The 24,855-nt window shown below is 44.0% G+C and overlaps 3 protein-coding genes and 1 long non-coding RNA gene across 4 annotated transcripts in view; 1 reads left to right on the top strand and 3 right to left on the bottom strand.

Annotated features, from left to right (window-relative positions):
• asic1c (acid-sensing (proton-gated) ion channel 1c) overlaps positions 1–7,234 on the bottom strand; it is a 71,891-nt gene extending 64,657 nt beyond the window's left edge. The window contains exon 1 of the mRNA XM_030362783.1: positions 5,855–7,234. Coding sequence (XP_030218643.1) covers positions 5,855–6,409 — 555 coding nt within the window. The 5' untranslated portion in view covers positions 6,410–7,234. The remainder of the gene's footprint in view (positions 1–5,854) is intronic.
• A 5,487-nt stretch (positions 7,235–12,721) lies between these two features.
• h2bk1 (H2B.K variant histone 1) lies at positions 12,722–13,418 on the top strand. Its single transcript, XM_030362831.1, has 2 exons — positions 12,722–12,976; positions 13,065–13,418. Exons 1-2 carry the CDS (start codon positions 12,830–12,832, stop codon positions 13,299–13,301), a joined length of 384 nt encoding a protein of 127 aa, XP_030218691.1. The 5' UTR covers positions 12,722–12,829; the 3' UTR covers positions 13,302–13,418.
• An 815-nt stretch (positions 13,419–14,233) lies between these two features.
• On the bottom strand, positions 14,234–17,095 carry LOC115548304 (serine/threonine-protein kinase pim-2; the record flags this gene model as incomplete). The annotated part of the gene is made up of 6 exons (XM_030362833.1): positions 14,234–15,373; positions 15,485–15,661; positions 15,784–15,961; positions 16,177–16,386; positions 16,831–16,878; positions 16,997–17,095. Coding segments are annotated over 6 exons (804 nt in total), but the record flags the coding sequence as incomplete, so codon positions are not given.
• A 925-nt stretch (positions 17,096–18,020) lies between these two features.
• LOC115548306 (uncharacterized) lies at positions 18,021–24,324 on the bottom strand. Its single transcript, XR_003977565.1, has 2 exons — positions 23,527–24,324; positions 18,021–22,219 (listed from the first exon to the last, which is right to left on the bottom strand). It is a non-coding gene; the product is annotated as an uncharacterized LOC115548306 (long non-coding RNA).
• Positions 24,325–24,855: the final 531 nt, after the last annotated feature.

Genomic DNA, 24,855 nt, shown 5'->3' with positions numbered 1-24,855 from the left:
ACGAGCTGGCTGTCGCCTTGCATGGTTGACTCTGCCGTCGGTGTGTCAATGTGTGTATTAACCGATGTTAGTCGCTTTGGATAAAAGCGTCTGCTAAAAGCCCTAATTGCAATTGCTTTGTGGACAAAAAGCAGCTAATTTTCAAGTGTGGAAGTCGCTTTGTGTGGCATTTCAGCTAGCTTGTAGCTTCAAATAACCTGGGCATATTTAGAAAATGTTGATCAATATTGATTTTGATAAAGTTATCAATAAACTGCTCAACTACAACTGGTATGTTGAAAAATGCTGTCCAGTCCATACCTCTCTCTTCGTTTACAAGAATCTTACTTTGAGACATTTTAGAGATGGTTGACAAATCCCCCACGTCGTGGCCCCGGCACATCTGTGGTGGGGCAGCCTCTTTGAGCAAGGCACTGCTCGCATTCTCCAATGCTACGACCGCTGCTACTCACAAAGTGTACGAGACCAAGGTAGAGGGGACCGGCTTGCTTCTTTACACATTCCCATCTTCAGCAGCCAGCCAAACAATTCAAAGGTATCTCATCTGTCCTAGAGCTAGCCTGTTTCTGGGTTGATTCAAAATTGAATGGTGGTTCATGGAATGTGTCGGCTGTGAGACAACTCCAATCGAACAGACTCTAAATCAATGCAACGCCTGCGATTAAGTACTATTTACCTGATCTGGTTGCACAGGCAGACAAAAACAGAATGCTTCTATTAAACTGAACTATAAATGCAATTATCACTTTCAACACTGTTTACGGTATACAGGAGTTATTGTGCAATCATTACACATGTAGATCGTGTCAAAAACATCAGTGATGACTCAGTGATATCTCAGTAAGGATGATACAAGACATGATCATGTGGTCCAGAACTGAACTGCACCTTCCTTATGGATGTATTTACTACATACACGCGGTGCACACATGCTGAATGCGGACCAATGCAATTCATGACAAGCCGGTCGAACCATGCCTCCGACGGGAATACCATGGCAACAGACCTGACCAAGGCGGCAGGCATGTCTACTCGCGCACAGGAGAGAAGCGTGCCCATTATAAACCAATGCATCCAGGGTCATGTCATCCTCATCATCAGAACATTTAATGCAGCCATTTTTCAGCTGAAATTAAAAGGTGTATTAAAGCTTTAAACAGAGACCAAACAGAACAAAGCCATTGGCAAGAAAGCATGCAAAGAGCTAATTAAGACTGCTCGACTGTGTCCTCAAAGAACACAGATTATTCAGTTTCATGCCTCCCGTTATATATTACTGTATATATTTAACATATCATTCTTTAGATTAAAGATCCCTCTAATTGACTAACAACCAACAAAATATGTGTGCTTGAGATAACAGGAATGAACATGATGCATGTAATGTAATACATGGCCTGTGTTTCTCCAATATTAGCCCATCACACTATTTAAATGAAACCCTGAAGGCACAGAGAATAGAGCAGTAATGTGGGGACAGGAACGATGGTTTCTGTAAGGCCGATGTAGGCAGTGTTACCCGAGGTGAGACCGCGACGTCTGCTACGTTGTGACGGTTACTGAGTAGACAAGGTGTTTCTAGTGCAATGCAAAATGTCCATGTTTTTTTGGGATAAAGCGCAGTACATTCACCGTCATCAAACATCTTCCACTGCTTCACTAAATCCAATTCAGGTGTCAACGGGAATTGTTTTTAGGGAAGGATGGTGCCATTGGCCATTTGTTTGACGGAAGATACTATGGGGCTAACGTAGGCAAAACAAAAAGCAGAGTTTATGCTGAAGAGTGCAGATTTCTTCTGTGGTGAACTTCTGTAGAAGTTGGCTAATAACAGTGATGCAAGGTAATGGGATGTACTTTAACACACAGTGAATTCATAATTATGTCTTTTTTGATAAATGTATTGGCCTATAATTGTTAAAGGACATATTAAAGTGGCAAAAAACAATAGAAAAACTGGCTAGAATAGGGTTAGGGTAACCCTAACCCTAACCCTAACAATTATGATCCCTTGTTTTATAAATGTTTGCTTGACACTGAAACACTAAAATTCACACACACACCCACAATAGTGAACATAACTATTGTACCAGTGTGTTGACCGATTACAAATTCTGCTTCTCATAAAAACAAATGGATAACACTTAACCTTTGTGATAAACAGTACGGCAAGCGCAGCAGCAGGACATGAGGGACGGGAACCAACAGCATCGACGCACACAAATGCAAATGGCTTTCACCACCACAGTCACAGTTATGACACAGCGCAATCAGGGCACTGACAGGTAAAATTAGTTCTGCACAACTCGACCTGCATGATTAGCTATGTGCTGGAATAAAGTCTACGACGCTGGAAAGTGGCGGTCTTTGAAGCTCTGGTAATTAGTCACCGGGCTCCCTCGGCAAAACACAGAGGGAATACTGTAGGCTCTGAACATGAGGGGGACACAAATCGATTAACCAGGAGGCGTGTGCGTGTGTGTTCCCATGTTCTGACAATACTTCAATGGAAAACGCAATCATGCGCAAGATAAAAAGTAACAAAACACTTAAGAACACGATGCTCGTGTCGTTTACATGGGAAAACGTAATATACCATCTGCTCGCTCGTCTTCAACTAGAAAGAAAGTTCAATCATTTCAGGCTACTTCTGAATCAGATCATTACATTTCTTTATAATTAGGACATGATCATTATTCCAAACACGTTTTCCTGCATTATCTCCCAAGGTAAATACTGTGGCAACAAATGAGAAGAACACAAGAAGACGCCATTTTCAATTCATAGGAAGCAGAGAAAGAGAATGCAGCATTTTTATTGTCCCCTAGGTAGGCAGTAGCGGCAGCAGCAGGTTGCAAGTCATTTGAAGACCCACGGGAATAACCGTTATTCCCCTCGAGATTCAGAATTGCTGTTCTACAACGTTTATTTCCAAGAGTTGCCAACTTAAAATCTGTGAGCAACAAGAAGCCACTCAACCGGGACTCCTGCAGCCACTGTCATTTAGACGAGAGGATGAAAGCCAATTCACCTCTAAAGCGCTGAAGTTCAGTACTGATTGTGCATCCGAACCCCGTCCTCCCGCCCCCTTCCAAACGCACGTGTTGAATGAGGTTCTGTTCAGAGAGCGATACTGGGCCAATAAGCCCTCACATGTTACTATTTCACAAGCCATCATCAAAGACTATAAAATGCCAAGGACAGGTGAAAGTCTAGATTACAGTCATTATCAGCAAAGCCAGTTAAATGCGATTTTACATTAACTCGGATAAACGGTATCATCGAAAACGCTGGTATTAAAATGATTTAATCTGGACTCATGTGTCATAATTACAGTGATTATGTGCAAACGTTACATCTCTAAATGTTAATGTGAAGAAGATATTATATCTCTCAATTGAAAAAATTACCCACTCCCAAAATAACCCAAGGTTACTACTAATAAAACGATTATCAAAAAGAACCATGGAAATTGTATTGGTGTTCTCTTGTGACTTTTAAAGTAAGTCAAAAGTTTATGTTGATCAGCAGAAATGAAAACATGGCAGCACACTGACCCAGGAGCTCAGCGTTCTGCTGGGGCTGATATCACTAGAAACAGCTTTGCCTAAACGCTGACATGGACCATAAGCTCACCCCTTTGAAAGCGCCGCCATTTTGACAACTTCAAGTCAACTTCAAATGCAGACTCTCAACAGTCTGCAATGCTGTTGTTTCTCATCTCATTTGAGGTGTCAGAATATATACTTTGTCTGGCAGACAAATCCATTCATTTAATTTCAGAAGAATCATCACCGTTCAGGTGGTGCAAACTAAATATGACATGCCGTTCAAAAGGTGAAGTTCTGCAGTGACTTTACGTACAACTTATGACATTAGTCTACAAAGACATTGTTGACGCTACGAATAACTGATTGTGTCAAAGAGGAACGCGAGCCGCCTAACAGAAACCAACAAACTGCACAGCGTTTCATGCTAATTGTTTTTCGTTGTCAACGTTTATCACTCCCATAATTGTTTGTGTTGTCAATCTGCACTTATGCATTCATTGAGACACATGGAAATGACTGGAAATGACTTAAATTGTTTTCTAACATACATTTACCATTTGAACATTTTGTAAGAAAAAAAAAGAAATTACATTTTTTACATTCAACCCTCACCCTTCTATAGGGAGGAAGGTGAACTGTACCATAATGTCATACAGGCCTTTGTAAACATCAATAAGAAGTATTTTGTGAGTAGTAAACATGCATATGTATTTCCATTTATTTTCACTACAAAAAGCTGGGAACTAAAGCAGTCCAAGAGTGGATGTCAATGTTCCCAGTCAGCCGTGTAAAACAGCCGGGCCAGATACAGGCACCAACAATCTGTTGGTGGGGAATGGCACACTGTCGTTATCTAGTCTCCTGAAGAGCACATTTTTGCCCACTGTAGTCCCAATGCATTATGGCGAGTTGAGTGCCTACTTAGTCAATCAAAACACCACCACAGCATAAATATCGGTTCCAATATAATAGCAAAATTGACAGGGCAGTTTTATTTAGGCTACAAAACAGGACTTCACAATCAAGCACCAAGCAAAATTTCACGCATGCTCTTATTTTAAAATAACTTATCTAAAAGCAGATAATTAAGGATAGCTGGGGATTATTTGGAAGAGGTGTGTAATTTATGCATGCATAATGAGATTATTTAGATCTGAAGTCGCAAATTCAAATTATCAAGATCTGCCTGAAAGCAAGAGGGAATCAAATGCATAAACCTAATGATTTCGGAAGATCGAAATTAATTATATAGTATTCCTTTTACCTCCTGGTTATGGCATTAAACATATAGTGCAAACATACATTTTTATTAAGTACCATGAAACTATATCCAAGCTCTGTTCGGTTTTTCAGTTGAAGTTAATATTGTCTCACCATGTAAACCACGAGGAAGTTCAAAATCTCAATGCAAACGTATAAAATCCATTTCAAAAAGTTGTGCTTGGATGGAGTCAACCAACACCATCCTCCACCAACTACCTTCTCCACGCATGTCTGCTCCTCACTGATAGCAAACTGCAACATACAAAACCCCCATCTAGGAATTAATTCAGAAAAGTCTGAAAAGCTATTTATCAGCGTCAGCAAATTGCTGCATGCACTTGAAATTCCCTGCACTGCACTTTGTGCCACAACTGAGCAGACTCATTCATATGCAACTCAAAGATAATATATATATATATATATGGAAGGATAGAGCAACACATCTGGTTGGAAAAAGTCTGGAATGTGTTGATCAATAATATCTCCCGCTATTGCATTGCTATTGAGTATAGTTTCTACCAAAACATTGGAATTTCATAGCAGGAATCTGTTGAAGCCAGCTTACAAGAAGCTAGTACCCATTAGAAGCCTTAGCATAGCTACAAAGGCACAGACAGGTGTGTTTGCATCAGGGACAAATAATTATTGCTATGACCCGCAGTAGATATACTTGAGTTGACCTCCTTTGGTTTGCATTTTGATCGCACACACAAGTAAGCTATGAGTGTAAATAACAATGTCGTTTCCAAATGTTACAATTCACAGTAAAATAAAAAAAAGAACCAAACTATGAATCAAATCAAGAAACTCAGCACCTTGGAGCTTCTCTTAACACAACAGCATCACAAAGCAACAATCATCACACTGACTACAGGATGAATCCAAGCATTGAATATATGTGACCATCACATCAGGGCTATATCCTTCCCAGACTGTTTTGTCTTTTGACACATGAACCTCAATGGCTTCTTCCCACCCGGCTCACCTTCAGGCCTGGCCATGCACACAGCAGCAGTCAGTGACGACCAGGAGACACTCACCGTGGTGAAGTTACTTGGATGGCATTCCTCGCCACGGAAGGTGCACTGCAGGAGCATGTCGCTGATGTCGTGCCCCGTGCGGTTGTAGAAGTCGGTCATGTTGAACAGCTTGGGCTTGAAGTTCTGGAAGTTGGCCTTATCCTTGAGGGAGGCCAGCACCTCGGGCTCCGCCAAGTGCGTGTTGGCGATCTGGTAGTTGCTGTTGAGCAGCGAAAGCAGCTCGCCGACGTGGTAGAGGTCGTTCTTGGTGATCTGCGAGAAGCGGAACTCGTTGAGGTTGCAGAAGGTGACGGCGGGGAAGGTGAGGTTGGGCGCCGCGACCTCGTCCAGCTTGGTGATGTGGGGGTACTCGAAGTAGTACGTCACGCGGTCCATGCACACCAGTAGCAGCAGGCTCAACGAGCCCAGGAAGGAAAGCGTCCAGAGGAACCGGCGGAACGTCATGTGCCCGTAGGCGAAGATGTGGCTCATGCCATGGAGGGTGGAGATGTTTGCGAAGGCTTGCAGGTTGGAGGGCTTGGTGCTCTCGATGCTCTCCTCGGAGTCCCCCTTCATGGTGGCGGCAGTTAAGGGGATGACTCCTGATCACAAATCAACAACCACAACTTCGGCTCGGACCCCCTTTGCTTAGCAACAGCACCGCCGGCTCTTTGGTGGGGCAAAACACTGCCTCTTGCGTCTCCCAAGAAGTGTCACTCGCTGGAAGGAGCAGATGTCTCCAAGGTGCCGTCAATCTCTGTCATCATTTTCCTTTATCACAATTCACCTTCCAGAGATTGTTCCTGTGGTCCCATGCTCTCCCCCCTTCTCCTCCTCCTCCTCCTCCTCCTCCTCCTCCTGCTCCTTCGTCCTCTCTACCATTCAGCCTCCCCTCCTATTATCTCTGGTGCTCGCCTCCTCGCTCCGCACTCCGGTGTCCTTTGTAGCAGAACCAAACACAATGACAGGCTCCACAAACGACACACCCACTCCCGGCCAAAGCCACTGCCTTCTGGGTCCTCGGTGGCGTGAAAAGGGACAAAGGCACAACCAGCAGGAGCAGAAAAAGGAAGGAAAAGCGGAGACGTGGCACGGGAGAGAATCAGGGAAAAGCCGGGGGAATGCGATGAAAAGGGCTAGCGTCTGGAGAAAGGGAGAGAGAGAGGGACTGAGCCACGGCAGTCAATGGGACCCGTCCTCCTCTGGTCGCCGCGACGACTCTACATCGCGGGTACAATAGGACGCAGTGGATTTGTGAATGGAGGTAATAAAAGGGAGAAACGGCTCACTGGTCGCTGGTTGCTGCCACCTTCTCCTCCTCCTCCTCCTCCCGTTCTCGTCGGCTCCTCTCCCGTCTTCCAGAATGGGAATGAAAAGGTGGTGGTCTGGGGCGGTGGGGGGTTGGAAGGGGAGGGGGGGTCAGAGACCTCCGACCAGCCGTCCACTGTGCCTGATCACCGGGGGGGGGGGGGGGGGGGGGGGGGGGGGGAGCAGGGGGTCTCACACAGCTTCAGCCAGCTCTCCAACCACTTCCTCGTTAGCGGCGATCAGCAATTAACACGCCGGAGCACCTCTTGTTGAGTTAGGGCTACCTCCAGCCCGCAGGAAACCCAGGCTGCCTGGGAGCTGTCCAGCGTGATGTCTCTCCTCTACAAGTACAGAATCACACTCTGCCGTCTGGAGCTGTGCCCCTCTCCATCGCAAGCGCGTTCTCTCTCTCTCTCTCTCTCTCTCTCTCTCTCTCTCTCTCTCTCTCTCTCTCTCTCTCACTCTCACTCTCACTCTCTCTCTCTCTCTCTCTCTCACTCTCACTCTCACTCTCTCTCTCTCTCTCTCTCTCTCTCTCAAAGGCTCTCTCTCTCTCTCTCTCTCTCTCTCTCTCTCTCTCTCTCTCTCTCTCTCTCTCTCTCTCTCTCTCTCTCTCTCTCTCTCTCCATAGCTATAGCTCTCTCTCTCTCTCTCTCTCCCTCTCCCTCTCTCCCCCCCCCCCCCCCTCTCTCTCTCTCTCTCTCTATAGCTATAGCTCTCTCTCTCCCTCTCCCTCTCTCCCTCTCCCCTCTTTAGTAGTCAGGAACCATCCCACTGCTGAGCGGCTCCTTCGCAGTGTGGCTGGGCTCACCGTGGAAGTCACTCAATCTGAACACAGCGCCTTTCATTGAGTTAGCATTCTCTGAGACCCTCCAACACCGTGTTCGATCGATGAGATCTGCGATACCGCGGGAGAACACTGATGCCACAGGTTGTGCTCTAAATTAGAACAAAGGAACAATTACATTTTGTGCTTTTTAAACCAAAGTATTGTAAAAAAAAAAAATAAAGGAATAAATATAATACGAATGTGTGTCAAGTGTAGGCATGTATGGGTGAATCTATTTACGTTGTATAATCATAATTAAGTCATAATAAAAACACTAGCAAAAACAATGGGGATGATTATTAAATTCTTGGTGTATTTGGGTAGTGAACATATTAATTAATACCTGCATGTTCGCCGTAGACTAACAGCGTGCTGCTTCCCTGGCTCCGGCTCCACGGTTGTCAGTAGAGAAACGCTGTGTTTCATGCTTGACCAACCGAGCGCTTGTTGTTTTTATTGGGGTTAAAAGTTCACCACATGACGCCGAGCTAACCCTTTCATTTCTCTGATTCGCAAAGAGAGAGAACATCACTCATTGGCTACCTCCGGGAGACTGCATTAGCATAACAATAGGTGAATTTCCAAGGATATGACCGCAACCCTGGAGGATTAAATCAATATTTTGCCCTGGTTACCAAGTGCACAGCATAGCAACCATTACCCACCACCAACAGTACAGTCTATCACGATTGAGACGAAACTCAAAATACTGGCTCATCCATCAAGTTCTCAGAGAAAGCCATGTCGAACACAGAATGTCCCTGCAGAAATCCAATTGGAAAAACCTTTGTAGAGGAGAATGGGACCGTGTTGTGATTTTAGATCTGTGTGTCACAACGTCTTCGGCCGATGAAGATTCTGGAGACTTTTTTGTAAATGTACATTTTCGTAAATTCTCGCACTAACAAAACACTAAAAAAACACTAAACACTAAAAAAAAGAAAAGAAACAATGACTTTCTGTTGTCTTTCACTAACCTCACTCAATGCAAAACACACATTTATCCAGGTTTCAGTAAGAACTTCATTACCATCCAGAGACTTATTTAACACTGCTTTTCAGTCCTATCAGTCAGTCCGAGTGCCGATAAACCTGCCACAGCCACAAAACAGTGATGGATGACGTTTGGGAGGTTCACACAACGCAATAAGTGAGACCGTGGCAGAAGGTTGTATATCGCTTCATAACGCTTTATTTGTATTTCTACAAATAGTCACTTCAAGTTCAAGTAATTGTATTTGTCAAATGCACAACATAACAGGCAAAGCAGTCAGAGCTGGCAATGATGTTTTTGTATCGCAAGCTAAAGAGGTTGAATAAGAAGTCTATTGCTTAAAATGGCAGTTGAGGGATGGATTAGGCAGCTGTAGCATAGCTGCTACTTTATTTACGATAAACAGAACTGGTGCGGGTGAGCGTGCAGAACCACAGCTCTGCTGCTGGAGACTGAGGGGAATAGCGAGGGGAATAGCGTTGCTAAAAGAGACCAGGAGCCAAGCGTGTAGACAGACCCCGTGTTTGTACGTCGTTATCAAAGTACACAGCTGGCAACAGAGGTTAGCACCGAGCTGTTTGGAAGGGCCCTTTCATCTGCTCTGCATGAAGGGAAAAAGCCCAAACTGTCAGTTTACCAGAGTGACAGGAACACGAAGGCCTACCTTAAGGCCGGGCAGACATTGGATGTTCACCGCGTGAAGACAGAGCGAGAGTATGTTTAGATTGAATGCCACACATGCAAACACACACATCTTGATATCCAGCGTTAGGGGATAATAAATAAAGTCGTCCTGCGTTCTGCATACATTTGCATCTGTAATTATGCCCCGATGTTCACAAACAGAACGTCAATAGTTTTAACGTTCACACGCGGTGTAATTATTTGCATGCCGTGGATGTTGCTTTTGCAAAATCTATTAGCCTTCGGAAACATAACTGGGGGTACACAAGCCGGCATGCCTGTTGTTGCAAAATGGAGGTTGGAAGTGCTAGGCTCCTCAACCGTAATTGGCTTTCAAGTGGATGGTGGAATGTGCCGCATAATGCAGTGAATATTAATAAGGAGGAGGTGGTGGAAGAGCTATTTGAGACACTCCATGCTTCCTTTCTACATTAGTTCCCTGTCTTTATTTTATTTGTAATGTGACTTTAACCAGTGGCTCTGAATATAAAATCGGGCAGCTGGGTTCAGTCGATGCATTAATTAATTTATTACAGAGAATAACCTGGACAATGTATGCTTTTGAACCTGGACTATTAGTGGAATAAAGCGGGTTGCTCTGATGCTAGTATGTACATTACCTTTTAGCATATAAAAGGCCATTTTATCTATAGATTCCTTTGGAAAAAGAACATTACTAGGGAATTACTAGTGTTCTGGACATACATATCCCAGTAGTCCTGGTACTGGTCGACAGTCACTACGCTCACTTTGTGGATTAATCCGGCTAATTCTTAGAGAAAGCCCCACAACCTTTCACTCTGGCTATACATCATTCCTTAACTGTCTCATCTTGACAAGTGTGCTGATGGATCTGAACTGTTTAACGAAACAGGTCTCCTTTACATATTAATTATTGTGATTAGAACCGCCGCAAGCGCACATTGTATCAACCATTGTATGAATCACCTGCCATGTCTTGATTTAACTTTCATTTGATTTGAATATTTAACATTCAACGTCATCCTGTTAAAAAGGAAAATCCATGTTGATATCTTTTCAATCTGCCCAGGTCTTAAGTGTTAAGTGCTAACCGTGTGTTCATTTTATTCCATATTTAAAATTATTATATTTCATTTCTTATCCTTTTGTTTGATGACATTTGTTGCAGGGTAAGGTTATGTGTTTATTTCATTAATTCCTTTCTTTATATGAAGTTTAAAATGGTGGCGCTATGGGTAGTATGCAAATGTAATCAGTTACCAAGAAATAAGGCATATGGGAACAGTGAAGTCTTTTCAACCTTAAATACTTCAGATTCAGACTTGGAACACAGGAGAAGAAGGTGTCCAAAAACTGTATTTATGTTGTCATAGTGACCGAAATCTGAAATCCCATTTCAAGATCACACAGTCATCAAAATATAGGCAACACAATGCTATGAAACAGTAGATTGTACTAAACTATTGGAAAAAGGCAAGACTCATCCATTCTCTCAATGAACCCCCGTCTTCAATGAGGAAATCATCAAAACAAAGGGGAGAAGTGTGTTCAGAGTGCATGGAGACCCATCAGGTGTGAACCTTACCTGTTGGCTGATAACACCAGGAGGGCCCGCCCCTCACCACACCTGTCCTGTAATCTGTAAACGTAAACACACATCATAATTGGTCGTTAACAAGGGAATGGAACCACAAGGGTTTGGGATTCAGAGCAAAACAATACTACCACCCTTAGTTTACTTTATTACCAAGCTCTGCATAGATTTACATTCACTTTTACATTAAGCAGACGCTTTTATCCAAAGCGACTTACAATGAGTACATTTGTCATAACAATAATATATCGCTGTTGGTACAGTAAAGATGTTCATAGAACAAAGTGCCAAGTACTAACGATTGTTAGGTTAACACATTCCCTGACCCTGAGACAATAGAATTGATGAAACGTTACCTTTATAGTGGCATAAAATGTGAGCATGCACTTATCTTAATATGAGCTCCAATCAAAGGAATAACAACTGAGGGGGAAGATTCTGCCTTGGACGCAAGGGGGAGGAGTCTACAGATGTGTGCTATACAGCTCAGAGCAATGCAGGTAACCAATCGGTTCAGTGGGCCTTGGATACGTCTTTGTGAAACGAATTGTTCAGCTTGATGTGATGATGAGGAGGAGGGTGCGTTCAAACTAGACAGACTAGCATAAAGCATGTCGACCGTACAGCCATGATTACTCAGACACTTTAAATTGGATCAAAAGTACCCAAAAAATGTAATAATGTTGTCCTGTTTTTGGTAATCACTGTTTATTATAATTAATAGCAGAATTCACTAGAACGAACTGTGGATGTTTAACTCCAAATGACGCGTTTTGTTTGAGGACGATGAACGTGGATGAATAAATGTGAACTCCAATATTCTCCGAAAGGGAGGATATTGGACTTAAAAGGCTGTACAATGACTAGACTAGGATCTGTCAACTTCTGCAATGGCAGATTGCTGCTCATCTATTAAACAGATAAGATCCCTCCTTCTGCCAGCAAGGACAGACACACTCATTAGTCTAGCAACAGCATTGGTTGCATGGATTTGTATCCTAGATAATGTGTTAAAATGCTATGGGGTTGAGGGGCAGGGTTTAAAAAATGTCGGGGTCAGACACAACATACCAGTCTCTGGGGAATTCAGTAGGAGGTCATGATCCCAAAAATATCCATGTATTCAAAGTGTCCCAGAGAGCAACAATTTGTAACATTGGATGTATATAAGTACGAGAGTATACGTAAGATAATATAACACAGTGTTTTTCAGAGTGTATGATCTTAACAGATTATAATGTGCACGTTGGTCGCTGCGGATATGGTTGGCTGTGTTGGCAATAACTGGTACAAGCAAGACACCTAGTGGACGTTACTCTGCATTGTATTATTTATGTTTGACTCAATGTTATTTCCTCAATGTATTTCTATTATGCATCACAATGGCCCCAGAGTGAATCCCATCGCTTCAAGCTTCACTGCGTCTCCTCTCCACGCGTAGGCCTACTCGCAGCCAACACGTGTGTCAGATGAGGGGCTGATTATTAAACCTCATTAATCGATATTAAACAGGTGCGTCTTCAGGAAAAAGCGGACCATCCTCCAAAACGGCACTGCAAGTCGAATAAACGCTCAGACGATTCATATTCTTATGAGGCCACAATAATGGCTAACGATGTACAAAAGAAGAAGAAGAAGGTGAAGGTCGTCGGAGGAGGAGCAGGAGCAGGAGCAGGAGGGGAGAAGAAAGCAAAGAAAAGGGGCAAGAGGAGAGAGACTTACGCGATGTACATCTACAAAGTTTTGAAGCAGGTGGGTGGTGACGTCGTCAGACACGTGTACCCCCTCCCCTCCTCCAAAAAAAAGATGTTACTAAACTATTTTTCTCTCGTTCTTTCAGGTCCACCCCGACACTGGCATCTCGAGCAAAGCCATGAGCATCATGAACTCCTTCGTGAACGACCTCTTCGAGCGCATCGCCACGGAGGCGTCGCGCCTGGCGCAGTACAACCAGCGCTCAACCATCACCAGCCGGGAGGTGCAGACCGCCGTGAGGCTGCTGCTGCCCGGGGAGCTGGCAAAGCACGCCGTGTCCGAGGGGACCAAGGCGGTCACTAAATACACCAGCTCCAAATGAAACGAGGGGACTTTATTTTACATATTTTGATATGTAGCCTCCTAAAAGAAGGGAACGTTAACCGGATTTTTGTATTTTGGTTTAATTGTTTTGTTGGAATAAATTAATGCACATTCATGTGTTGCTGTTGGTTGATTCCGAGTCTACCGGAGTTCCATCTACCACCTCTAGGTGGAGGTGTAGGCTGCTATTTTAGTTTACTATCATGGTGTCATGACTTCTGGATTTATGGAAACATTTATCCATTGTTTTGGAAATCATTTTAACTGTTGACTTACTGAGAGATCAGCATTTATAAAAGTGCTTTCCTTATATGACCATTAACACTTTTTATCAAGAAGACCTTTATGTTAAATCACAAGTTTCCAGAGATTGTCAAGACTAGTGATTCAGTACCATATGTGCTATTCTTACTCTTAACAAAATCGATAAATCAAGGTACATTTACTTTCAATTCTGTCTATATATCATCTTGTATTATATTCTTGTAGATGGCCTATTGTCTAGTTCTTTGAAACCAAATTAAACATCTGCGCTCAGTGCCAACCCCTCTCACAGCCAGACATGGACTGGTCGGTCCATCAGGTCTTAGTCTGATACATATGAGTTGTATGCATGCCTTGCTGTGAGTAAAATAAACAAATATTTATACAAAACCAAACACATCACAGGTGAAGACACAGGTTAATAGTGACTTGACTGATTCACCAAATCCTCTGTAAACACTAGGCAGTTAATTTGTGTGTTTATTGTAAGTGGATATGAAGCTATTATACATTTAAGGGAGGGTGTGAAGATGGAGATCCCCCTGCGTCCCTCTACATATGCAATTGCAGGCATAATGTATTCGTTTTATGAAAGCATCATGGTTGGAGTGTATAGCTGTGTGTCTTCAATTGGCCATGCTTTCATAATAAAGTCAATACAATGACTTTCGTGTTTTTTGTAGCATTAATTTATTTAAAAACACATCGATTCAGTCCTTGTGACAGAGTAACATACTATAGCTTGTAGTGCTCAACAGCTGCACTTCAATTTCCAGATTTTTTTTAAATATAATAAATAAATAAAATATATACAAGAAAATAAAAAAAACATTGGTATTGAATGTCAGCAAACTTGAACTGAGCCAATTGGACCCTCCCGTAGATTGCAGAAGAATTATTTTGTCTGAGTCTTGATCTTGCATGGTATCGCTATATCATTGCTCCATACATCAACAACCGTCAGCATATGTCCACAGTCCACTCCTTACCGGGGTCACACACGTCTTCACGGCCAAGACCAACGAGTTGCCCACAGGTAAACAAGAGCTAGAATGGACCAGGACGCACCGGGCGCAGCTTTATATAGTATGACTCGATACTGCCACCCTGTGACCAATTGCCACACTACCAATAAACATACATTGTGATGAATGATCAATACAGCGAATGATAAAACAGCAAATGGATGAGCAACCATTTTCTTTGTCAACGACACCATCCTTGTCCAACGATACTGATGAGTGGGCCGGCAGGACGTGAAACATATCCAAAGACAGCAGTCATTCTTTGCTTTTTGGCTAAAGGGCCAGATATAATTTGCATTTACTGTCCGGGTAGAGAAAAATCTGTTCAGACAGACATCAAGTTTCAGACATTTCGGCCAACAAAGGCGGGAGGTGTGGCAGTTTAGGTTTCCCTGTGGTCGAAGTGGGACGAAACATTTGGACACCTGCTTACTTCCGGTTTCCATATGTTTGAACAATTTTAAACTTCCCAGGTTGTTCACGTTCATAGTTCGAGTTTTGTGTCCAAATCCACTTTTCATAATAAATAATATTAAATAAATGTATTTAAAAAAGTTTACAATCTATACATTTTGTGCACCTATGACACAGGCAAAGGCACCCCAGAGGTGCCTTTGACACCTCTTGGGGCCTGGAGGTGCAACATTGAGCTCAGTCCACAGAGATGTCCTCAGGTTCATCAAGCTGCTTTACTGCAACCAGGGGTGGGCCAGCAGGCTATCCAGGGGCAGACGTTCCTGAGGTTCCTTGGCCAGGCAGCTCCACACAAATTCCTGGCAGTCTGGAGAGCAAGATGGGGTCTTAACAATGGTCTCATTGTATACGACATGGTTGCCATGGTTGTGTATGATTTACTAGTGCTTGCTTGAATGTGTGAAAGTGTGTGTCTTACTTGGCGATAGTCCTCTCCCGATCCATGGCTCTTTACTGATTATTTCCTTCTTTGTAGAAAAGGGGTGTTTCCCAACGAGCATAAAGTACGCGAGCACCCCCACCTGCCACACGTTCAGAGGTTCTGCCCTGTAAGACTGATGTTTAAACCACTCTGGAGGACAGTAGCGGAAAGTGCCTGGAACAGACCATGCATATACAAAGACAAAACGATCAATACATTGGAAGGAAACCAAGAAGGCCTTAACTTCAGAAGTCAACATTGTAAGAACAGAGCTAGTACAAATAGTAAAAACTCACCTGAGAACTGGTGATGCTCGCCGTTGTGGAGAAGGCAGCCGTATCCAAAGTCAATGATCCTGACACGGGGCACGTCGGAACCGGTTTCTATCAAGATGTTCTCAGGCTTGATGTCTCGGTGTAGGACGCCTTTGGAGTGGATGTCAGTGATTGCTTTGATGACTTGCTGCATAATCATCTGATAGAGAGTGAGGGAGTGATTTATTTTGGTGGGAAGAATACACACATGCATAGAAATCCATAAATAACTGCACTGCAGTAATCTGCTACTCCATCTGCTGTTTACATGTAATGATTCTGTTTCCGTCATGATGTATAAGTTAACCAACAACTGCCTCCTTCTAAGATACATGAAAGCTGAACTCAACCCACATCCTACCTCCCACTACTGACCTTAGCTTCCTGCTCCTCAAGGCAACGCCGCTTCATGTAGTGCAGGAGATCAGTGGAGGGCACTGGTCTCTCCTGCACCAGGATCAGCTCCTGGTCCAGTTCAAACCAGTCCAGCAGGAGGACAGCTGCACCTGGGCTAGCAGAGCCACGTTCACCTTGGACCTTCAGCATCAAGGAGATCTCCAGTGGAAAACAAGTCGGCCGATCACTCTAAACAAGAGGGTGAGTTTCAATAGTTACTAGCTTAAGACTTGCCCCAACTCTGAGCACCTTTAAAACAAGACTGAAGTATTTTATGTTTGCTTTAGCTTTCTGCTAAATCTTAAATACATTGCACTTTCTAAAAAGCTTTTTTAACTTTGCCTTTATTTTCCATTTTAATACTAAAATGCCTTTTAAACTTTCTATTTTACTAATTTCTTTGCATGTTTTCTGTTAACTTATCGATTATTTTATTGTAGGACAATGTTTATATGTGAAGCACTTTGAGTCTGCCTTGTGTATGAAAAATGCTATATAAATAAAGTTGCCTTGCCTTGCCTACCTTGGCCCATCCACTACAACTAGTGGATATTTGCTAGCAATCCTAACTGGATTCATGATAGCATCACAGTAAGAATGATAAATAATCATAAATAAATTAAACTCACTCACCCCCTCTGCCATAACAACTTTTTCCATGGGGATATGCTTTATAGCGACCTACACGATAAAGACACAAATGCAGTAGTTTGTGCAGAGGTTTTGTTGAATCAAGTCAAGTCTGTGTGAATGGAACTCACACCTGTGATGTGTTTGTGTGGTTTTGTGTAACTCTTACCCGTAGATCGTCTTGTTTGCGGATACCGGCCCAGACGCTACCACAGCCTCCTTTCCCCAGGTGCTTCTCCTCCTCATATAGAGCTTGAAATTCAGCTAACACACACACACATACTTACTATCCATTCCTCTATCGGTCTGTCTGTCTTTTGATAAGCTTTTATGTGGGGCTACAGATGGGAGAAGGTGGTGGTACTGTGGTCAGAGTTCTCTTTTATTGTAGTGTTAGCTGGTACCACTGAAGGAACAGCTACGGTCCAAGGATACAGCTGGAGACCCAGTGATCCCTGAGTCTCCATCAGTCTCTATGTTTGAGTGGGTGAAGTCCTCCGCCTTGGGAGGATGTGAGCAGGTCCTCTACCTCCAAGTATGTATTTGGCATATCTCAGAGTTGGCCTCTCTTTAGCTGCCTCTTCAAATCTGCCTTCAAATCCTGAACACTTTCTTTCTGGCAGACATTCCTGCCTTGAGTGGACAAATGGAAGAATCAATAGGGTGAAGTTGGATGTATGAGGCTTTGTATTCGGTTTTCTATCCATCAATTTGTCTTTCTGAACTTTGATGGGGGTCTTCAGACTGGCGAAGTTTGTGTTGCTGTGTTCTGAGCTCTTTCATTGCATATAATCTGGTGCCACTGAAGGAACAGATACTGATCCAGGACGGGACTGGAACCCAGTCATCCCATCCATCTGTCTCTATGTTTGAGTGGAAGGAGTCCTCCACCTTCTCCATCACTGCCGATCTGGTAGACACTGCTGCCTTTAGTGGTGACATTTTAGAAGCATTTGGATGAAGTTTGATTCATGAGGCTTTGTATCCGTCTGTCCGTCTGACCAACCTTTGCTGTGGGTCTTCAGAAAGGAGGATGTGGTGGTGGTGGTGTTGTGGTTAAAGCGCTCTTCAATTGCCGATGAGCAGATGTCAGAGCCAGATGAGCTGGTATCATCAGTGGACGGCTCATTCCAAATCTGAACCATAGGGTGAGTGTCATTAGATAGCTGAGAAACATTAACACCTATATGTTGTCCTGGCTAGACCCAAGAAAAAAACGACAGCAAAAAAAAAAAAGAAGCTGATCCAGCAGAACTCAGAAGTGCAACACAGTATTACACTGATACACTGTTTTGGTTCTGCATCTTACGGCAAGAAAAAACAGCCGTTTCATTTAAGCGCAGGGATGGAGTGTCTGTGTTACGGTGAACCTTCTATGGGCTACCGATTTGGCAGTACCAATAGTATTAGGCCCTCTGTAAGAACAGTCCGTCAATGGGGTGATGAGACAGTTGGTTGGTGGCTGGTCAAGTGATGAATCTGCTCCTCACTGAATTCAACCTTGGACCATATGCAGATTGCATACCAGTCCAAAAGTTCCACCGACAATGCCGACAATGCCCTCACCTGAATTTCTTACTGGACAAACGAAAACGTCTGTGGGGATGCTGTGCTCCGCATACAACACTATTATCTTCTCCAGACTTGTCTTCAAGCTCATGGTTCCAGGACTAAACACCTTTGGGATTCTCACCCCCTGGGGTCTCCCGGTTGGCAACGCAATTCCTCAACGGTAATCCCCAACATAGGCACCCCTCAGGTTACTGTGTTCAGCCCCCTCCTGTTCTTCTTGTTCCCACATGACTGTGCGACAATGTTCAGTACCAACTTCATCTTCAGCGATGTCATTGAGGAGTTCAGCACCCAAAAAGTATGGTCACGACAACCTCTCTCTAAAATTCAGCAAGATGAATTTTAATAAACGAAAGACTTACCGGTGGTGACACATTCAAATCTTTCTTTGGGATGTGCTTCATGGCCACCTACATGATGAAGACACAAATTCACTGCTTTGGCGTTTAGAGGATATGGTGATTTAAAGTAAAGTCTTTGTGAAACTTAGGTTTTTGTGTGGTTTTGTTTAACTCTTACCCGCAGATTATATAGGTTACCAAAAGCAGGAGAGACACTACCATGGTCTTCTATTTCCAGCCGTTCCAGCACCTTATGTAGCCCCTCTAAAACACACGTGCACATCAATTAGATTCTTTCCGTTCTTTCCGTCTTCAGACACGTGGACGAGGTGGTGCTGTGGTCAGAGGGTTCTTTAAAGCAGATGAGCTGGTACAACTGGCAACAGCTGTGTTCCTGTCGGGAGGTGCTGGTACAACTGAAAAATAAAGCTGCTGTGCTGGTATCTGGCTGGAGAGAAATACATACCCGGGTAAACATCTATCTCCATATTTGAAGACATATGGCTGGAGTCCAACTTCTCCTCCACAACCTCGGGATGATGGGAGCAGATCTTCCTTTTCTTGGTGGGTATTTGGCATATTTCTGAGTTGGCCTCCCTCTTTAGCGGCCTGTTCTTCAAACCGTGCAATTCCAGCCCAGCAGCCACTGCTGCCTTTAGTGTTTGAAGAGAAGAAGCATTGGATACATGAGGCTTTGTGTCAGGATGTCTCTCTGACCAACCTTTGCTGTGTGTCTTCAGAAAGGAGGAGGATGCGGTGCTGCTGTGGTTGCAGCTCTCTTTAATTGCAGATGGCTAGTGGCTGGTTCTACCAAGCTCCTTTCACACATGCAGTCTTACCCTGCAAAGATTTCCTTTATTGGGTCATGTGTAAATGGGAACAGGGATCGATAATCCGGGAAATCAGCAATTCGCCTGGTCAAGACCTAGCAACATTTCCAGGTCACAGCATGTAATGTGAATGAAAGAAGTCACATTGCCGTGAGAGGCACGTAAAGCGATGCATCCGTCTGACGTAAGACGCTCTCACGTAGAGCGAGCAAATGACTGAATCACAAGATTGTTTATCTTAACGTGCCGATGTTTCTGAGAAATCATTTCATTTGCAAACAAGCTCCTCTTTTCAAGAATGGCTGGGAACTGGAAAAGTTCCAAAACAAGGGAGCTCCTCTCGATCCGTGAGTTCTATGGAAGTTGGCATCAAAGTGTTGCATTACTGCCATCTGTTGGACTGTCCCTTGGCCCATTTATTCCGGCATTGCTATGCCATGTGTGAATGGGAGCAAGACGCGAGACGAACAATGTTCCTGAGCGTAGCTGCATGTGTGAATAGTGTAAACCACTAGCCGTTCCTTCAGTTTTATCCCAGTACTTTGCCGGGAGCCATGTGTGAATGGGGCTTCACAGCATAAATGCAAATGTTAACATACATACATACATGCATACAAACAAACAAATATACATACACACACACATACATCAGGCGTTGTTGTGCCACCTAATGGCTGTCGGCACAAAGGAGCACTTCGTCTTGCACCTTGGGGTTAGAATCTATGACTGAGGCCCCGTCCACACGAAGCCGATTTCATGGCGAAACCGCAAAGGTCTTGTACGGTTCGGCCTTCCGTCCACACGAAGCCGGCGAATCCGCTGACCGAAACCTCAAACTTCTGAAATCACCCTCGGAGATGGTTTCAAATCTACCCGGTTTCGTTTTGGATTCGTGTGGACGCCTGAAACCGACTGAAACCGTAAACCATGACGTCATCGCCCCACCCCTCGACCCTCTAGCCAATGACTGTTAAGCCCGCGGAGTCTCAGAACTCACAACAAGGATTTCTGTAGCAGAAGCAGCGCCCCTTATGGGCCTGGAATATGTACTACAGCGTTTCTACAGATCTTCCCGGTTTCGCTTGACTCCGTCTTTACGGAGATACTGCGAAACCGGATTGATCGAAACCGTAACGGTTTCGCCTGTTTCGGCTTCGTGTGGACGGGGCCTGAAGATGCTCCCGATCTGCCACAGCTCAACATAGAGGGGATGAGAGGGGTAACCAAGGATAGACCCGGGTTTGTCCCTCATTCTCCTCCTCCTGTTGTCTGTCCAGTCCAGTTTATTGTTTATGTGTACTCCAAGGAACTTGGATGAGTCCAGTGTCTCTATTTCAACCCCCTGGAGCCCTACAACAGAGGTGACCTTTCTCATCAGCTTGTTGAGTCTGTTGGACTCCCCAGACTTGGTGCCACCTCCCCAGCACGCCCCAGCAAAGAAGTGTGCTGGCTACCACAGACTGGTAGAACATCATTAGTAGCCTGCCACACACGTCAAAGGACCTGAGCCTACTGAGGAAGAAGAGTCTGCTCTGACTCTTCCGATAGAGGGCCTCTGTGTTGTCTGTCCAGTCCAGTTTATTGTTTATGAGTACTCCAAAGAACTTGTATGAGTGTTGAAATAGTGTCTCTATTTCAACCCCCTGGATGGTAATGGGGGTTGGGGCCTTCCTCCTCCATCGGGAGTACACCACCAGCTCCTTTGTCTTGCTGATGTTGAGCTGGTGGTGGTTCCCCTCGGATCATCTGACGAAACCCTCCACCACTCCTCTGTACTTGTCCTCACTGATGCAGCTCACGTGGAGTCATTTCAGAACTTCTGTAGGTGGGATGTTCCTGGGTATCTCACTTAGTGTACCAAAAAATATAATGCTGCCCCTTTCCCGTTCCTCTTTAAGCAGCAGCCTCTCTGCAGATTCTGAACAAGCAAAATGATCACCAAGCCATAATGGGTTTTATTGCAGAAGAAATTAGGCCGTACTTGGCATTACTGGTCGAAAGCAGCGGATTTAAAAAGATAATTATCGAACTCAAACCACGTTCGGCATCCCCTCAAACTACCAGTTCAGCAAGAAGGTGATGGCAAACTTCGGCGTTGCAGCAATTTACAAATTTGAAAAGGAAATTAATATCGCATCCTCCATTTGTAAGTATTGACAAATGGACATCCACGGCAACGGCGGCACAGCTATTTCACCATAAGCCAGCAACTCCACCTACAGGGATCCCCTGGTACACACACAACAAAGACAAACATGTTATTCAAATGAATAATTAGACTAAGAATGTATCACACCCACCCATAAATGGCAAGCCAGTGCTCTCTAGCTACATAGGCAACACTCACATACAACAAAAACACCAGGTAGAGGTTAGGAGCAAAGAGCGCTGGATTGTCACAATGTGTGGGTGCTTGGAGTATGTGGTGTATGCATGTGGAGGTGAAATCAAACAAATAGACAGCAGCGCTGACAGGAGCCAAACTAAACAAAGGGTGCACTCACACTAGGCCATCTGGCGGTGGCCGTTGGCCGTTTTCACACCTAACCGTGCTCAACTGGTCCCAATGTTCTCTGGCCTGCACTCACACTAGGCCATCTGGCCGTGGCCACCCAAAGAAACAAGGTGTGTGGAGAGAAGGGATAGGCGCTGCAGCCAGCCCCCGTGGCGTCAGAGCCAGAGCAGCAGATCAGAGAGAGAGAGAGCAAATCAGCAGCCAATTAGCCACCATGGCTAACCAGGACAGCTCCCCCTGCAGGCCGGTAGGTAGCGAGACTAGGGATGTTATATGGAAAGCCAGGTAGAGTGAGTGAAACCCAGCATAGCAAAGCCGGCCGTGACATTTTTAATACATGTGAATTTAGTTTTGTATTCTAATGAAATGTATTCTTAGCCTTTTTCAAACCCAAGTTACTAAATAGCAGTGCTATATCATATATTTTTATCATATATTCTATGTCAACATCATTTCCTCTCCAGCTCTAACACAACTCTCAAACTTTCCATTTATCGAAGGTTTTCTGTGGCAAGCGATCAAGTGCAGTAGCAGCAGTCATCTACGACGTGACTTTCGCGGTTGCGGGTAACATTTCATTGGTATCAGCGAGCTCAACCAATCATAGACGTTGTGTTACACTTTAGGATTGTAGTGCTTTTAAATGACATCGCTAATAAAACTTCTCAAAACTAGAAGTTAAAGGGGACAAATTATGAAAACAACACTTTTCCTGGGATTTGGGGTGTTTTTTTGGGTCTCTGGTGCTCCCACATGCATACGAACTTTGAAAAAAGTCTGTACATGATTTTTTGAGTGAGATATGCATTTCTGAAAGTACCCCACCTACAGTTACCAAACGAGCGAGTTAGTTTTGGCGCCCCATCCTACATAGGAAGAGGGCATCAGAGCATAGCTAAGATTTTGTGGACCAGCGGACGAGCAGCTCTGGCGGGGGAAACTCGGCTGTAGCCCTGCAGCTAAGCTCCGGGAGTACAATCCATTTCTCTGATGGACTGCCGCCGCAGAACTGATAATCCTGCAATGAGGAAGTTGGTAAAGATTGCGGCTATAAATAGACCAGGAAGTGACTCTTCCACATTGCAGGAGCAGTCTGCAGCAATCGCCCAAACATCTAATCTGGTGTAAATTAGCCCTTATGCTGTGTGGCTCGGTGGCTCAGTGCCTCCATTGTTGCATTAAGAAGCAAGGGGTTGGAGAAATCTGTTAAACTGAATCCGCAAAGCTAAACCCTCACTTGGCTACCTTCAACTACCGCTGCCAAAACGGAACTCAACACATCCAAACACGCCTCGTCGAAGAGTATACTTAAAGGCATGAAGGGAGTAATACCTGCGGTTGGAGCAAAAGTTCACAAACTGGTTTGCAGACATCAATTTAGGATTATGGTTTCACACCTCTTTAACCAGAATGATGAAATGTCATCAAAAAAATGACTCACCAAGGAAGAAGACATCGTCCAGTCGAGTTCTGTTGCAAAATGCGAAGATTTGCTATCCAACTTTAGCGTGCCGTGTCTAAAAGGATAATGACGACACATAACTTTCCCATCAAACTTAAATGCACCTTTTTTAATAAAACAAGCCCTGATTGGCTTAAAACTTTACTACCAGGATTGATACTTCTATACCATTGGTTAATCGCTAGGAACATTCTAGAAATCAGAACGATCCCGCCATAGAGGGTTGCGTCATCTCCGTTCGCTCTTTACAGCAATGGATCGCGGAAGTATGTGGCTGTGTTCCAAGTCGCATACTTTCCCTTTTACTTGGCACACCGATAGCATTTGTATCATGTCTTTCAATAGTCACCAGAAGTTAACAGTTCCAAATAGCAACGCAATGGAGTTGGAGCACAGTCGACTGCACTCTTAAATAAAAATGGGCATAGTGCACTTATCCCAACATAACGTTTGCATACAGGATATGGTTAACAAATTAACCTCTAAAAACCTAATAATTGTATACTCCGTTCCTTCAATGCCATTTCATCAAACGTTGTGGAATAAGAGAAAATGGCTTCTGTACAAGTTAAAAGTATAATTAGGTTATTGTACAGTGTTGGGTGGAGGTCAAAATAAAATAAGGTAAAATAAGGATATCCAAAAGTATAATAAAACGTGACACAATAATAAGGAAGAGTGCTTTTTTGTGAAACATGGCTATTGATATGGATTACGACTGCATACTTTAGTATGCTTAACCATAAACTAAAGTAATTTATGTGTTGAGGCTTTGTGATTCTGACGTCAACAGTAAAAGCTCTTGATGATCGCAACTAACAAAGTTCTGTAGTTGGAGAACCGAGACCACAACTCATCTCCCAAGGCAGTTCTGTGTTCAGGCCTATAGGGGCGTGTCTAACCCTTTCTTCTGTCTTTTCTAAATCTCTCTTTCAGCACAATAACCACAGAGGGCTAAATGGAGCATGAACACACCCTTCAATGAGACAGCAGCCTCAACCTGCACCCAAGGAATCTTAATCTCTGGGTTTTAAAAGCCTTTCCCTGGTCCTTCCTTTGAATAAACCAAACGTTAAGCTTCCCAATTGTGTGTTTTTTTTTTATGGAAACATGCATACAGTATTTAAATATGATCACCTCACTTATTTGAGATAAGCAGTGGTACCAGATGCGCTAGTTCCACTCGGAACAGCTGGGGTCCAGTCCAGGTGAGATGGTACCACTCTAGGAACAGCTGGGGTCCAGTCCAGGTGAGATGGTACCACTCTAAGAACAGCTGGGGTCCAGTCCAGGTGAGATGGTACCACT

This window comes from Gadus morhua, chromosome 8, assembly GCF_902167405.1.
Source record: "Gadus morhua chromosome 8, gadMor3.0, whole genome shotgun sequence".
Taxonomy (NCBI): Eukaryota; Metazoa; Chordata; class Actinopteri; order Gadiformes; family Gadidae; genus Gadus; species Gadus morhua.
This window is presented reverse-complemented; position numbering and strand designations above follow the sequence as displayed.

Coding starts and splice junctions, on each gene's coding strand:
- h2bk1 (XM_030362831.1), top strand. CDS start 12,830: ATGGCTAACGATGTACAAAAGAAGAAGAAGAAGGTGAAGGTCGTCGGA. Junction 12,977..13,064: donor TCTACAAAGTTTTGAAGCAG/GTGGGTGGTGAC, acceptor TCGTTCTTTCAG/GTCCACCCCGACACTGGCAT.